Here is a 16,843-nt window from a genome sequence, read left to right as displayed (position 1 = left end):
TTAAGTCAAGGAGCACCCACTCTGGCCACATACGGCGTACAGAAGAACAGCCCAGAGGAAAACACCAAGGAAAGTTGTCCACAAGGGTAATTTCCCTTTCCCCTCTTCTCCACATTTCTGCTTGCTGGAGATTAGCAAATTCAGAGCAATGAGGATGAAGCTCTATTGAGTCACCTCTGTTTGGAAAGATACTGACTCAATCCTAAACCTGAACATGGCTTCTTGCTTTGTTTCAGATTTCATATAGCTGGACAAAGCAGGCAAAGCCAGCACTGAATACTGCTCCCAACACACAGAGATGTGATCTCTACTTGGGATGGGTCTCTAAACCTAGATGTGGGACAGACCTTTGTCATACACTTCAGAAGACCCAGTTAATTTCACACAAAATAATGGCAGCAGAAGTTAGAAAAAATGCAGGCGTCAGCTCTTTAAAGAACTTTCCATAAGCACAGAGTTCAGACTTAGCATTGCTGTAAATTAGAAAAGCAGTTTTTAGCCAAGATGTGAGTTTGGATCTAAAATGTGTAATATAAATGAGACGTCACAGAGAGATCTACCCATCAAAGACAACAGATGTTATCCACAGCCAGCGGCAGCTCCAGGCATCAGCGCTCCAAGCGCGTGCCTAGGGCGGCAAGCTGCGGGGGGCACCCTGCCAGTCCCTGCGAGGGGGCAGTCAGGCAGCCTTCAGTGGCATGCCTGTGGAAAGTCCGCTGGTCCCACAGATTCAGCGGCAAGTACGTTGAAGTCGCAGGACCGGCGGACCTCCTGTGCTTGGGGCGGCAAAAAAGCTAGAGCCGCCCCTGTCCACAGCCAGAAAAACACAAACCCATGATGTTTGATATGCAAGTCAGGAAAATGTCTAGCATGGTCAGAGTACAGTATGTAAGATGTGTGGTTGTTGTGGACAGTGATATAAACCATCAGGGGCTTAATTCACTAGATACAGTTTGCCAAGGTCCTTTTGACATTTACTATATTTCATCCAAATGATTCTGCTCTGTGCAAGTGAAAACAGGATTCCTAGTGTGATCTCAAAAGGTAAAAGTTTAGTGAGTGAGTATCCCAGCTCCTTCCCTGTGCATCATTTTAATAGAGAATACAGCAGTCTTTGACATACCCGAGTAACAGAAATAGAATTCCCCTGGCACACCAACTGTTTCCAACTCTGTGCTTTGAACGTGTTGGTCAGAGATAACACATCAGAGTGTTTGAGTTCCGTACAGGAGTGGGAACAGTGCTGACGTGTACTCACCCTCCTTGGCACGATCATAGAGATTGGCTCAATCAGACCCTTTAAGGTAACCAGTTTATAGAATCTGAACACCTCACATGCAGACACATCCAGCCCGTACTTTGGCATCACACCTGTTAGAGGAGTTCACATGTGAGCAAGCGTCTTTCTTTCCTTTCATGCCGACAAAGCATTGAAATATTCAAAAGCTCTTGCTCTGCAAATTGGTCCGTGATGAAGGAACCAATCTTACTAGCCTCGTGCTAGCTGGCTTAGGATATGGTAGCAGTATGCATGTCGAACATATGTAGATCCAATTAGACATCATGTTGATGGGGAAAGTTCTGACAGAGCAGCTACCGTAAATCGTCGGCACTTTACAAGTCGAGAAAAGCAGTCAGTGTGTTCTGCAAGAATGGGATTCTCTCTTTTGCTTAAACACAAACCTAGGTGAGAAGGTGTGCCTTGTAACTCTCTAATGGATACCAGCCTACCACTGCTACCGGCTGCATGGAGTTACTTCGTCAGCTCGAGTAGCAGCGGCTCATGCTTTGGTGCTCTCGGTCCTATCACTGCAAATGACTCGTGGGGGGTGTGATATGTGTATAAGATAGAGGAAGAAATACAGGACCCAGTTCTGTGAGGTGGTGATGTCAGTGCAAGTTGAGGGCATGCTGCATCTTTCCCAATCAGGCCTAGTGTATGTATATATCTTGCAGAAGCTGCAGCTGCAGCCCGCAAGTGGGGGGAGAGACCGCTAGCATGTAGAAAGTGTTACCCCGGGGTAGGAAAGCTTTGCCAGACAAGTACAGAAACCACCACGCAAGCGCTGCCTACTGGAGCCTGCAGGCAGCACTGGGGCAAGGGCTGAAGTTAAGTAGAGGCACAGAGATTTGTTTCGTGATCGTGTCCAGAGTGCAGGGTATTGACACAGCACTGAACTGAGCTGCGAAGCAGAGAGCAACCTCCTTTAATATCACATCCCTCTGCGCCATTGACATTCCCTGAGATTGCAGGCCTGCATCAGTACCAAAGAGCGGATTCCAAATCAGCAGCTGAGCTGCTCACGCCTGTCCCTGCCCTCTTGGGGCTGTGGGACACCACAGAACTGGGTAGCTGGGCCTTCTGCCTAATTCTCCAGGGCGTGCTAGGTCTGTGTCCTGCCCGTGGGGCCATGCGAGGAGGGAAATGCTTCCTTTCCTGCGGTCCTCCCCACCTGGGCCTTCCTATCCACCTGCAGCCTAGAATTTGAATAGCCCATTTCTTCTCCCTCTGACCCTCTACATCCATTGGGGGAGTCCCATGCCACAAGCAACCCTACCCACACCCCCGGGGGCCAGCCATGAGGGAACCTGCCCACTCCAAGAGCCCAAATGGGACCTGCCCCCCATGCCACCAACCAGAGCTGATCCTGTCCTCACCCGGCCAGCCACCCCACAGCCAGAATCAACCAGTCACCCCTGCCGCTGCTGGAGAACTGCTTCCAGGTAGGGAAGCCATATGCAGGGGCCTCCTGGAGGTGGTGGGAAGGAGAGGAGAGTGGTGCAGATCAGAGCCCTGTGCTGGCAAAGAGGGGCAAGGAATGGGTCAGATGGATTTTGCAGTAGGGTGGGAAGGGAAGAGCATTTTACCCAGGGAATGTCCCATGTATCACTGGCTCAAGTCACTTGTTAAAGTTTAGGCAGCCGGTCACTGCACGTCAGATGAAACTGCACATGCATTTTCTTGGAGCTGGGCCCTCAGTAAGATACATCAGAGTCACACTGCACCATTACCCAGGAAGAAATACACAAAAATATTAAATGCCACATAAAGAACATTGGAATTCTGAATTAATTTTCCAGTAAGTCTTCAGCTACCTAATGACACAGAACATATTTGAACAGTGAGAGTCAGCACAGTGCAGAGAGCACGGGAGGTTATTATGCAAAATACATTTATCAGCAAAATGTAATCATACTATTTCAGTCTGATGTGGTTTTTTAATATTAGTGTTCAAAGAGGCAGCCGACTAACATTCCAAAGCTCTTACCCAGTCCTTTCTGTGGGGCAGGAGAGCGAAACTCCATGAGATAATTCAGATAGGGCTTTTCTGTGCTGATTTCATAGTATCGGATGTTCCCATCGCCCTGAGGCAGGGGGGATAAAGGCAGATCAGTTTAACATTCAGGGTAAAAGCTGTAGGTAAATAAAAAGCTGTGTAAACAGAACATCATGTGCATCACTGCCAAGTTCTAGGTTAAATATACAGACACGACAATGCTAGTTAGCCATTGTAGAACACAGTCTAAAACCAAACCTACAGCATTGCATTTACTGTGTCTGGGTTCTTGGAGTAGTAGCAGTAGAAGGAACAGATGTGGTCTCTTTAATGGCGTTTGGGGAAGAAGACTCACAAGACGACTAGCAATTTTATCCCCGTCACTCCCATCTCTCCCTCACACTTTATGGAATTAGTTTTTCTACCCTTGGGTTAAAGAACATAAAACATAAGAATGGCAAGACTGGATCCGAGCAAAGATCCATCTAGCCCAATGTCCTGTCTTTCAACAGTGGCCAGTACCAGCTGTTTCAGAGGGAATGAACAGAAAATCAAGTGATCACCAAGTGATCCTTCCCCTGTCATCCATTCCCAGCTTCTGGCAAACAGAGGGACACCATCCCTGTCCATCCTGGCTAATAGCCATTGATGAACCTGTCCTCCAGGAACTTACCTAGTTCTTTTTTGAACCCTGTTACAGTCTTGGCCTTCACAACATCCTCTGGCAAAGAATTCCATATCATATATGAGTTGCATATCTAATCTAGTTGTCTCACAATGGAAGGAGGATAAAGAACTAAAAAATGTACCAGGACGTTGTGTTGCCCAGGAATGCTAAAGGAAATATTCCAGTACGGAAAAACTAATTTTAGAACGAAGCTAAAATCAGTGGAGCTGCACTGAATGGGCAGGGCTGCGTTGCACTAAATTTATGCTAATAGATTCATAGATTCCAAGGCCAGAAGGAATCACTGTGCTCATCTAGTCTGAGCTGCTGTATAACAGACTATAGAATTCTCCCCAAATACTTCCTTTTGAGCTACAGCATATCTTAAAAAAATTCAGCATTGATTTAAAAATTGTCAGTGACGGAGAATCCACCATGACCCTTGATGCATTGGTCTAACAGTTAATTACTCTCATTGTTAAAAATGTATGTCTTACTTCCAATCTGAATTTATCTAGTTTCAGCTTCCAGCCCTTGATTCATGTTATACTTTTCTCTGCTAGACTGAAGAGCCCGTTATCAAATATCTGGTCCCTCACCAAAGGCTTTTAAGCAAAGTAAACAGTCATGGGATAGGAGGGAAGGTCCTCTCATAGATCGGTAACTGGTTAAAAGACAGGAAACGAAGGGTAGAAATAAATGTCAGTTTTCAGAATGGAGAGAGGTAAATAGTTGTACTGGGCCCAGTCCTACTTAACATATTCATAAATGATCTGGAAAAAGGAGTAAACAGTGAGGTGGCAAAATTTGCAGATGATACAAAACAACTCAAGATAGTTAAGTCTCAGGCAGACTGCAAAGAGCTACAAAAGGATCTCTCAGAACTGGCTGACAGAGCAACAAAATAGCAGATGAAATTCAATGTTGATAAATACAAAGTAATGCACATTGGAAAACACAATCCCAACGATACATATAAAATGATGGGGTCTAAATTAGCTGTTACCACTCAAGAAAGATCTTGGAGTCACTGTGAATAGTTCTCTGAAAACATCCACTCATGTGCAGCAGCAGTCAAAAAAAGAGAACAGAATGTTGGGAATCATTAAGAAAGGGATAAATAATAAAACAGAAAATATCATATTGCCTCTATGGTACACCCACATCTTGAATACTGTGCGCAAATGTGGTCGCCCCCTCTCAAAAAAGATATACTGGAACTGGAAAAGGTTCAGAAAAGGGCAACAAAAATGATTAGGGGTATGGAACGGATTCCATATGAGGAGCGATTAATAAGACTGGGACTTTTCAGTTCGGAAAATAGATGACTAAGGGGAGAGATATGATAGAGCTCTATAAAATCAATACTGATGTGGAGAAAGTAAATAAGGAAGTGTTATTTACTCCTTCTCATAACACAAGAACTAGGGGCCACCAAATGAAATTAACAGGCAGCACACAATGCAAAGTCAACCTGTGGAACTCCTTGCCAGAGGATGTTGTGAAGGCCAAGACTATAACAGGATTCAAAAAGAAGTAGATAAATGCATGGAGGATAGGTCCATCAATGGCTATTAGCCAGGATGGACAGGGATGGTGTCCCTAGCCTCTGCTTGCCAGAAGCTGGGAATGGGTGACAGGGATGGATCACTTGATGATTCCCTGTTCTGTTCATTCCCTCTGGGGCATCTGGCATCGGCCACTGTCAGAAGACAGGACACTGGGCTAGATGGACCTTTGGTCTGACCCAGTATGGCTGTTCTTAAGTTCACCTTGTAGGTATTTATTTACTATTTATTTATAGACTGATTAAGTCACACTTCGGTCTTCTCTTTGTTAATGCAAATAGATTGTGCTCCTTGAATATATGACATGTTTTCTAATGCTTTAATCAAGCTCATGCCTCTTCTCTGAACCCTCTCCAATTTAACAGCATCCTTCTTGAACTGTAGGCACCAGAACTGGACTCAACATTCCAGCAGCAGTTACACCAGTGCCAAATACAGAGATAAAAAACCTTCTCTACTCCTATTCGAGATGTCCCTGTTAATGCATCCAAGAATCACATTAACCCTTTTGGCTACATCATTGTACTGGGAGCTCATGTTCAGCTGATTATCCACCACAACCTCTAAATCCTTTTTAGAGTCCCTGCTTTGCAGGATAGAGTCCCTATCCTAGACGTATGGCCTACATTTTTTGTTCCTAGATGCATACATTTACATTTAGCCATATTAAGCATATTGTTTGCTTGTGCCTGGCTTACCAAGCAATCCAGATCTCTCTGTATCAGTAACCTGTCCTCTTCATAAATTATCACAACCTAAATTTTGTGTCACATGCAAACTTTTTTAGCGATGATTTTATGTTTTCTTCAGCTCATTTGATAAAAATATTAAGTAGCATCAGGCCAAGAACTCATCCAGGTGGGACCCTACTAGAAATGCACCCACTCAATGATGACTCCCTCTTTGCGGTTACACTTTGAGACCGATCAAGCAGCCAGTTTTGAATCCATTTAATTCGTGCCATGTTCATTTTGTAACACTCTAGTTTTTCAATCCAAGTGTTGTGCTGTACCAAGTGAAATGCCCCAGAGAAGCCTAAAATATTACACTAATACTACTGCCATTATCAACCAAAATGGTAATCGAATAAAAGAAGATATCAAGTTAGTTTTACAGGGTCTGTTTTCCACAACTCGTGTGGCTTGGAATTAATGGCATAGCCCTACTTCAATTCTTTTATTATTCAAGTCCCTTATCAGCTGCTCCATTATCCTTCCCAGGATCAATGTCAGACTGACAGGCCTGCAACTACCCAGGTCATCCCATCTACCCTTTAAAAACATTGGCAGAACATTAACTTTCTTCCATTCTTTTGAAATTTCCTCAGTTTTCCAAGACTTATTGGGGAAAAAAAATCCACATTAACAGTCTAGTGAGCTCCTCAGCCAGCTTTAAAAAAACTCTTGGATGCAAGTTATCTGGACCAGCTGATTTAAAAAGTGCCTAACCTCACTAGTTGCTGTTTAACATCCTCCTGAGACACTAGAGCAGGGCTGGCCAACCTGAGCCTGAGAAGGAGCCAGAATTTATCCATGTGCACTGCCAAAGAGCCACAGTAATACATCAGCAGCCCCCCATCAGCTCCCCCAACTCCAACCTGCAGCACCTCCAGCCCACCAGCAGCCCTGCCAATCAGGGCCTCCCGCCCACCACAATCAGCTGTTACACGGTGTGTAGGAGGCTCTGGTGAGTAGGGGGAAGAGCAAGAGCATGGCAGGCTTGGGGGGAGGGGTGGAGTGGGGTCAGGGCCTGGGGCAGAGCAGGGGGCTGAGCACTCCCCGGCACACTGGAAAGCTGTCACCTATAGCTCTATGCAAGGAGACATATATTAAGCTATGAAGAGCCACATGCGGCTCTGGAGCCACAGGTTGGGCACCCCTGCACTAGTGGAATGGAAAGTGTCATCATTATGTGATATGACTACATCGTTTCCCGCCCCTCCCCCCGATACAGAACAGAAATATTTATTAAACACTTCTGCCTCTCCTGCATTGTTGATAATTATACCATTTCCACCTAGCTATGGACCAGGACCATTATTAGGATTCTTTTTGTTCCTAATACACTTAGACTCCTTGTTATTATCCTCAACTCCAGTGGCCATAGATTACTTCTTGTATCCCTTTGCTTCCCTTATCACTTCCCCTCTAACTCAGGTCAGGTTTTTAACCACTACGACCTTCTTTCTTGATTGTGGCCTTTATGAACACCAATGGCAAAGTATACCTGGTGCTTCTCTATTCAAGGCCATAAGCTGAACTGAGAGGGAGTCCTACATGCAGCCCATAGGAAATAAATGTGTTCACTTTTTTAAGGGCCTCCTAAATGCACTACAGTATCTGCAGGTCCTTTCACTTAGGTGGAGCTTTGTGCACAAGCTAGTGTGATTGCACAGAAGTGTGTGCATGTGTGCACCAAGCCACGCCCTCCAGGGTACACAGGTGCTTTTGGGGGGCCATTAGAGAAGTGTGCCCCACCATAGAGGTTTCTGTAGTGGTGGCATTTGGACTTTACAACACAAGCAACACTAGTGAAGTGCAAAATAATCAAGGACCTTTAAAAGAAAGTCAATGGCCAAAGGCTGGTTCCTGTTACATTCGTGTAAATCCAAAGTCTTCAGTGGAGTTGCTCCAAATTTGCACTGGTGAAAGCAATATCAGCATTTGTTTAATTGTATGAGTTATTTATGGAAAGCCCAAAATAACCCCATGCTCTGCTCATCTGCGAGGTGCCCCTTTGCTTGCATTCTCAAATGGGTTATTTGGGAGATGATTGATTCTCAAGTTTGCAAGAGCCACATCAGTCCTGAGAACAGTAGAATACGCAGTACATTGCCCGTTACCCTCAGTAAAGCCAACGCACCTTTCCAGCCAAATACAGCATGTGCGTATCAGCATCGTAGAAAGGAAACAAGAGCCCTGACAGCCCATCGATCTCCTCCTCTATGAGAGGCATGGCCAGGTCTTCCTGCACAAAGAGAAAATCGCTTTATGAAGCAGCAAGGGTTAGAGGTTGCATGGAACATGAAAGCGAAACCCACGAATGAGCAACAGGTGCAGCAGGGTGAGGGACGGATTTTGTCCCAGAAAAGCTGAAGCAAACCCACTGCCCCTCCCAAAGGGTGCCATGGGATTTCCATGTCCCACGAGCCAGAGGTGGGAGGGAGAGAGGGCTAGTAGATCTGGTCATGTACACACACAGAATAAGGAGGATGTCCACTTAAGGTCACCTCTCTGCAGGGCACTCAGTGGGTCACCCTGTAGGGCTGAGTGGGTTCTGGGGCTCTCAGGGTAAGGGTTGTAATGGGGTCGTCACACCCCTCCCCGCTACCCCTGGAGCCATTTCTGTGTGGCTGCATTTCAGTAAGGCTGGAGGTGTGTGTATATTTTAAGGAGCAATTTGGGGCAGATTGTGCTTGGGCCAAGAGCACAGAGTGAGGGGGGTGGGGAAGGAAAACACAGGAGGGTGCAAGGAGCTCTCTCTCCTGCCCCGGCCCCCCAAGGACCAGAGAGAGCCACATCCTCCAGGGAGCACGCTGTCTACAGGGAAAAGGGCTGGATGCAGTGGAGGAAGAATGCTGCATCCTCTCTGGAGCTTTGCTCCACGGCTGCTGTGCCCAATGCTGCCGCCTGGGCTATGATGCTCTATTGAGCTGCGATGCTTCTCCGGATAGACGCCAGAGAACTGCTCATCACCTTTGTTTGACTTTTAAACACAAACCCCACCAGACTATAGGAAGCTCCGATGGTGGTGACGCTGCACACCTGCCTAGGGAGAGCGTACTGGCCTCTTGGATTTAGAGGGCAACCCAGCCATCCTTGTTTTCGGTTTTATATGTCACACAGCCCCAAATGGATCTGGTTTCTCCCTTTGTCCTTGAGTTTATACAAGATTCCTCCCGAACAGATCAGATGCCCCACCCACATACTTCTGTTTCCTTACCCTGCCCTTGTAGCAGACAGCCAAGTAGGTGTCTATGGTGTTCACTGGCGAACTGACAGATAGGACTGGGCTAATCAGTCATCTCCCCCCAGCCCAGCCTGAGACAGGGGACATCGGCTTTCCACTATCTGCAGCTTCTACCACCCAAGTGAACAGGGCCAGGCGTGTCTGCAGCCTGAAACCCACTGGTCCAGAATATCTTGCATGGAGTCAGAGGGGAGGGTACAAATTCTTGCTGCGATGAATCTGGTAAATTTGCATCCGCTTTAATTAATCTTGTGAATTCAGAATTCAAATTCCCCAGCGTGTCATGTCTAGTCAGATCTCCATAGCAACCAGCAGAGTTTTTAAAAGTTACATAAAGACCTTTGTAGAACTGCTAGGAAACAGGAAGGAATAAAGAATCTGCTGTATATGTGTCTGCTGCTCTCCCTGTATTAAAATACAATAGAGTACAATACAATACCAGAGGCTGGGCTATTCAGAGACCTGAAGGAGCTGGGCACCCAGCTTCACTGGAAAGTCCATGAGAGTTGAGTTAGGTCTCTGTGGGAGTTGGGTGCCTATGCACCTGTTGGCCCCTTTGACAGCCCCGCATGACTGATCCACAGCACGCCCCAGCCGTGCTTCTCAGAGCACCTCCCAAATGCGAGGGAATGCAGTTGCATAAAACTGTTGCAAGCTGGGCAGGTTTTCTCAACATGCAGATGGATAAACTGTGGCATGGTGTGAGCAGATGCCTTGCCTATAATCACCCTATGTTTGCAGCGGAGCAGGGGCTAAACCTCCGGTCTCTGGACTCCTCAGACGTAGGGTCCATCTATGTTATAATCACAGGCGGTATTACAGTGGAGCTAGCTTTAATCTAGCTAGAGTGGGTCCTGGAGCCGTGAAGCTGCGACACAGAGGGCTGTTCCTACACGCTGCAGGGGGGCTTGCGCAGCCCGCACAGAAGCTTGCACTAGTGCAGCTTCCCTGCTTTGGGACCGAAGTGAGCCAGATCAAAGCTCGCTTGGGTAAGTCTACCCGTACCATACTCACACCGCTAGAGCTGAACCCAGATCGCCTGTCTCCTAGGCCTCTACTTTAACCCATCAATCATGCTCCCTTCTTGGGAAGGAACTGCTTCCAGTGATCTATTTGCTGACCTGGTCCCAGAGTGCAATCTGCCTCGTATTCCACCTTGAGACTCCAGTCGTTAGAAGTCGCTTCACGTTACCTAGAAAGACCACCCGGTTCACACGATGGTTCTTACAGCTGGCTTCCTGGAAGAAGACATTATCTGTGCTACATGCAGTGAACAGCTACACATTTTAGATGTCTTCCTACGCATGGTCCTTAGTATAGATCAGTGAAAATGCCAGCTGTAGAATTTCAAGGAGAGAGATACTCAAGGGAGGATTCTCCCCCACGTTAGGATCTGAGTTTCTTGTGTCTCTGCTCCTATATTCTACAGGTAGGTCCTTTCCTCCTCGTATAACCTCTACACTGTCTATGGGGAAAGGCTCCATAGAACCACTTCATAGCAAGCTGGGCTAACTCAGCTTTCAACCTCCACCATTCCTCTTACTCCTTTACTGCAAAATGCAACTTTCATATTAACCAGCTATGGCTCAGACTGCACTAGTGAAAATGGGGATTCATGCTATCTGGAATGGAAGGGCAAAATGCTGTTTTGCAAAAATAAAACCTAGCCTTCCCTAAGCTTTTTAGAATAATCCATAATTGAGAAAGACAATTAAGCTTTTCTTCCAAAACTTGCTCTGTTGCTTCCCAGAACTCTCTACTATTTCCCAGAAACCTTTGATTAATGAAAGATTAGAAGCCCTGTATCTCTGCCGAGGATAGTGCTGAATCCTTTCTATTGCAATAATGATAAGAAACAGAAACATTTTCTGAATGCAGAGAGCTAGATTCAGAGGGTGACATTTGTGACACATTGTTGCATCCTGAATATCAGACGTATTTTGTGACAATTCAATATTGTACAAGGAGTGTTTACCTTACTGTACGTTAGGCTTAAAGGGCAACTTCCCCTTGCCCCTAAATCTGCCCCAGTTGCACATTAGGGGAGGAATGCACTCAAATGGGAAATCCCAAATAAAGCCACTCTTTAAAGCCTACGGTCAAATTTGTATTTGTAAAAATAATGGATTTACTTCTTGTGACTGGTGCTTAGGACTGACTCTTGAGAAATCAGCTCTTCACCTGAAGGACTTTGCCCGAACGTGGCTCAATGACTCGCAGCTTCTTGTCTTTGCAGGTGGTAGACAGCAGGCTGCCGTCGGTATTGAAGGACATACAGAGAATGACATCTGTATGACAATCTATCATCTTCACGGGCTCTCCAATGTCCAGGTTCCAGATCAGAACCTGAGGGAAATGGGGCATAATTAAGTTAGCATTGATGCTGCTGCTAGTTGCAAGGGTGGGATGGGGGGACATAGTCATAACTCCAGGGTACAGACTGCCTGGAAACGCACATGCATGTAAGGCCACGTTTTCCAAATTTCTGGCTCGGTATTTTAAATGTACTGCTAATTTGGAGCCAAATTCCAGTCCCCCTACTCATATGTCATCTAATTTCACAAGTGGTCCCTTTGCTTTAATGTGAATAAAGTTATCGGAACCCAGCCCTTGAGAAACAAGCCTCTCTTTTGCACTCCATGCAGTTATTGCCACCGGCAGGACAGACTGTGATAATTGTACCCACTTCTTAATGCCATTTTTTGTATTACACGGAGGAAGATAAAGAATCTCTCTGGGTCAAGCCTACTCTCAGAAATGACTGAAAATGGCACCATAGGGTTCCATGTTCATTATCTCATTGAATTTCATGCCAACCTTGGCTCAGAAGAATCACAGTTTGTTTTTTTTTATTTATAAGATAACGGCCAGCCCTGCAAACTCAACCTGGGTTCCATTGTTAATGACGTATGACCGCCAGGAGTAAGCGTTTTACAGTCCGAATGACACCTCTCATTACATCTTATCTATGAAGTGAGCAAAACTGCGATGGAGTCAGGGAGACAATACACGTGGAACTCCTTGAGGCCATTTTTACAGTTCCTTTTCAGAGTAGATCCGCACCTTAGTCAGAAACAGGAATGATCTGTGACGATTGGCCAACGTAGAAGAATCCTTTCAAAAATCCACTAGAGAAAAATTTTCAGTGCTAACTATAGTCTTGTACTTTTGTTTTATATAACCATTATGAAGCAAGCAAGTCATTAAGATTAGGTAGGACACAACATGAATTGGGGAAGCTATAATCTGACACAGATATGGCATGGAATATTATTCAGACAATAGGGAATTCCCATTAAGGTTAAAGGCATATGCAGAGAAATACTCTAAACCATCAGCAAAAGAACCTCTGATCTCAAATGCATTTCCATCTCATGTACTGACACTTCTAAAGCAGAGACAGAGATCGGAAGAAAGATCTGAGGATAAACTGTGACTATTAGAGAAACTACTGCCAAACAAACAGTGAGTCCATCTGTGATTTTACCCTTTAAAGCCACACATGGCCTTAATAAATGCTCATCTCCAACTACAGCTGAGGATTTAGTAGGAATCCTCCAGAATAGTTCACCTTATAGTCATATCCTGCACTGAACAAGATATTGTTGGTGGTCGGGTGCCATTCAACGAGGCCGACCCGTCGGCTGTGGCCAAAGAGCTCTAGAACAGCTTCGGTCATGTTCTGCTTCAAGCCGCCCTCTGGGATTTCCCATATCCGGACCTGAAAGAACAGGATGAGCAAAAGTTATTGGGAGGAAAAACCTTTGTCCTTATTTTAGAGGCTTGTAAGAGTCTTGTTCTCTCCACTTGGCATGTGCGGGAAATCTTCATTGACTAAATTCCATCTACTTGGTCTCCAAATGCCAGAAGGGAATTAAAAATAGACCTGACTATGCCTAATGGCAACACTCGTGTGCCATCCCTTCATGCCCATGTGCATGTTTGTTCCCTCCTTCCATCTCCTTCATCCCCTCTCCACGCCCCAATAGTTAGCTGGCCCTGGGAAGCAGCCAGTATCTGATTCTCTTCAATGAAGACCTCATGCAAGATCTAGTCCTGTAAATAACGGGAGATACCACAGGAAGCCCACTGAATGCAATGGGACTGTCAAAGAGCTAATAGCACAAAATTTTCAGAGTTCTTCCCATAATTGACAGCAAAAGAAAGTTCTTGAAAGAGGCAGGAAATAGAATACTCTAAAAACAGCAGTTAAAAAACACACCATCCCCCTATCTGCACAAACACATCTAACAGGAAGGAAAAATCAATCCAATTTGTCTCAGATGACCTTCTTAAGGAATCACTACTAAGGACTTCAAGACTTGGTCCCCTTAGAAAAGATACTAATTACTTAATAGAAAGAACTGAATATACTCCTCTGTTAAAGTCATGCTAGCAGTGCACGATAAAGGACAGTGTATTAGCAGGCATCAGACATACTGGTAGCAAACTAGATCAGGTTGTTATGTGATGAACTTGTTTTGCCACCTGTAACTCAGTTTTAACTAAAAGGGACCCTTGTGGTTCACACTGTTTAGGTTCAAATATATGAGCCACCCCCAATATTGGTCTGATATAACAGAGTGGCATCCTTGACCCGAGGTTCTATAGTTCATTAAATCCGCCTTTCAATCACTAACTTAACAAAAAGAATGATTGTTTCTTTACGTGATCATATCAAAATATAAAGGCATGCGTTGGCTCAGCTGCCTCTAACCTTGTGAAGAGGAGCAAATGTACATGCACTAGAACAAATTTACCCCGGCTGTAACACCGCAGACTTCAGCAGAGCTAGAGGGGCGAGTTTGGCCCATTAAACTTCTGTACTAAAGGAAAACAATGTGGAGAGTTTATTACATCATAGCAGGATTAGTGTTTCTGTGGTTGTTATTAAAAAGGGGCCACCAATGGCTGTGAAAGTGCCATTGACTTTTAACGGCAGTAGAGTTAGGCCAGTTCTCAGTGCTTTTGACAATCTCACCCCCCATTGGCCTCCATAGCACTTGGGGGATAAAATCCCAGTTAGGAGTGTCTGCTGGATAAAAGAGACAACAGACAGAGAGAAGAGGTGAGCCGAAGGCTTCTCCCCTCCTCCTCAGTTAAAATGGCAGAGAAGTTCTTTCCTCTCTATTGCAGGTCACTGGTGTGAATCTGACCCTTGTATCAGCCTTTTGGTCTTTAGGTTCTCCAGTTCACCTGAATGTCTTTTGATTTCTCTTCTGCAGAGCATTACCATTGTCTGCAGTGCTCAGGGGACAACTTATCAAGATTTGCAGACCTAGATCATTTGGTTAATTCAGAGTGGCATGTTCAGCGCCATCATGCCATCCACCCACCTTGCACGGATATCTGAAGGCGTGGACATACTGAAACTCATGTAGCTTTGTACAAGTGCTTGGAATATCTGGGTTTTTGGAGTACTGAGAGCAGGTCTTGCACATACACTTGCATAGTTCAGATCAGCAGGCTAAATCACTGCACTCTAGTTATTTCCCCCCTGACCACAGACTGCTCCTACTGAATGTTTTCATCCCATGTGCAAAGTTGTATTTCTCATAGCAACTCCATATTACAGCAAAATTAAGGTTCCCATTAAAACAGCCAGGTAACATCACATGCATTGTACAATCAATTTAGTTTGCTGTTTGCCTCTACTGTAAGAGTCTAGGAAGGCAGTTTGGTGTTTCAATGTAGTTTTTCTTTCTATATTATCCAGACGACCAGCAGATCTGGAATGGACAGTAATGATAAATGGACACCTGATCAACCCCCAAACACAGTATGCCCTGACAGACACCGCTGGCTTTTCCCTGCACTCTGCCAACACATGTGTTGCTTGTCATGCCACACTGAATTGAGCTAATAGCAGTAGAGATGTGCTGAACAGACACCAGAACCAGAGAAGGCCACGGGCTGGTGTCTCCTCTTCTAACTTCGGGGAAGTTTTGTTGGAGTAAAGGAGTCACCTTCTTCCAAAGCCACTACTCTGACCAACACCAAAGGATTCAGCAGGCCTGTTCTCAATGAAGTCTAGGCGAGTTTTGCTATTACTTGATTGGAAGGAGCAGTTCAAATACAAGCAGCCATTTTAGCTGGCCTCTGACTATAAAACAGGAAACATATCTTTGGGGATTGGGGCGGGGGAGATCTGTCAAGTAGGAGAAACACAAACTCAAGAGAGAGATTAGAAATAAATTATTCTAAAGTTTAGCTAGGATGTTAAAGGCTATTTCACTGGTTCAACAGAAGGATCCATTGAGATTGTTTGGAGTGAGACAGACTCTCCCCTGAAAATAGCTGGATGCTTGGAGTCACCTTTACAGAGGGAAAATATTTTATTTAAAAAAGCACTAGAAGTATTGCAACTATTTTTCACCTTGAGATAACTAGGGCTGATCGGAGTTTTCCCCCTAGTTGCATCTTAGCAGGTACAACAAGAGATTGTGCTTCTTTTTGTACAGCACACAGCAAACTGCAGCAGGGACAGTCCTGATTTTTGGGTCTTTTTCTTATATACGCTCCTATTACCCCCACTCCCTGTCTTGATTTTTCACATTTGCTGTCTGGTCACCCTATGGCCTGCATTTCTCTCTCAGCCCTGGGGAGGTTTTGTTTAATAGATTGTTCACAACTTCCTGTGTCAGTTCCTTGGAGTTCGGCTACATCCCTAGAACAAGGCAGAGAAGAATGAGAAATATTTACTCCTTTGGTATAGAGGCAGCAAAACACAGCTGTCATTTACTGTACACACGCTGCATGGATGGCAAAGTTTATTGCTGGTGTTATCAACACAAAAGTTAAAGAGAGGAACATTTTGTTCTGTTTGGTTTCCTGAAGTTCCCTGCAAGTGCAAGCTTTGCTAACAAGGTGCATTCGTTGCGAAATCATGCAGTTTTATTCCTTAAATTTAATCATCGAGAAGGTATCGCAAGAACTCAGAAAAGAAAAAGTGCCTTTTTGCCACCGTGATTCGGGAGGAGGAGCAAGGAAATAAACTGGCTTCTTTTTATTTTAAAGATCTAAATGAGGCAAGAATGAAAGCAAGGAATGCATCTTTCTGAAATAGCCCTGCATTTTGCTTCATTCATGGGAAAACCCGATTAGATAAGGCTAAGAAAAAAACTAAGAGCATCCCCTTATTTAGCTGCAGAACTGAGATCAGATTTCAGATTTAGAAAGACAAGTTAATATGCTCAGAAAGATCAAGGAATGAGTCTCACTCATAACGCATGGCTGGATTTAGGCCCGGAGGGAGTGAGAGCAGAAAGGAGGACCAGCTGTACATGCTGGAGGCTGAGTGAACTGGAGAAGGGACAGGATGATAACTAGGGAAATGCTGGTGAAAGAGAGCAGGAGGGAGA

General features: G+C 45.1%; 1 protein-coding gene across 2 annotated transcripts in view; it reads right to left on the bottom strand.

Moving 5' to 3' along the window:
• Positions 1-16,843, bottom strand: part of CORO2B (coronin 2B) — a 125,701-nt gene that overhangs the window by 3,949 nt on the left and 104,909 nt on the right. Inside the window, exons 4-9 of one of the 2 annotated variants that reach the window (XM_032764345.2) lie at positions 13,054-13,203; positions 11,664-11,828; positions 10,604-10,720; positions 8,376-8,480; positions 3,270-3,366; positions 1,259-1,371 (exon numbers count right to left, since the gene is read on the bottom strand). In XM_032764345.2, the coding sequence (XP_032620236.1) occupies positions 1,259-1,371; positions 3,270-3,366; positions 8,376-8,480; positions 10,604-10,720; positions 11,664-11,828; positions 13,054-13,203 (747 nt within the window). The remainder of the gene's footprint in view (positions 1-1,258; positions 1,372-3,269; positions 3,367-8,375; positions 8,481-10,603; positions 10,721-11,663; positions 11,829-13,053; positions 13,204-16,843) is intronic. The other variant, XM_075069744.1, reaches the window with a different exon arrangement.

The sequence above is a fragment of the Chelonoidis abingdonii genome, chromosome 9, assembly GCF_003597395.2.
Source record: "Chelonoidis abingdonii isolate Lonesome George chromosome 9, CheloAbing_2.0, whole genome shotgun sequence".
In the NCBI taxonomy this organism is placed as follows: domain Eukaryota; kingdom Metazoa; phylum Chordata; order Testudines; family Testudinidae; genus Chelonoidis; species Chelonoidis abingdonii.
Note: the sequence above shows the minus strand (reverse complement) of the source record. Positions and strands in the feature narration are given on the sequence as shown.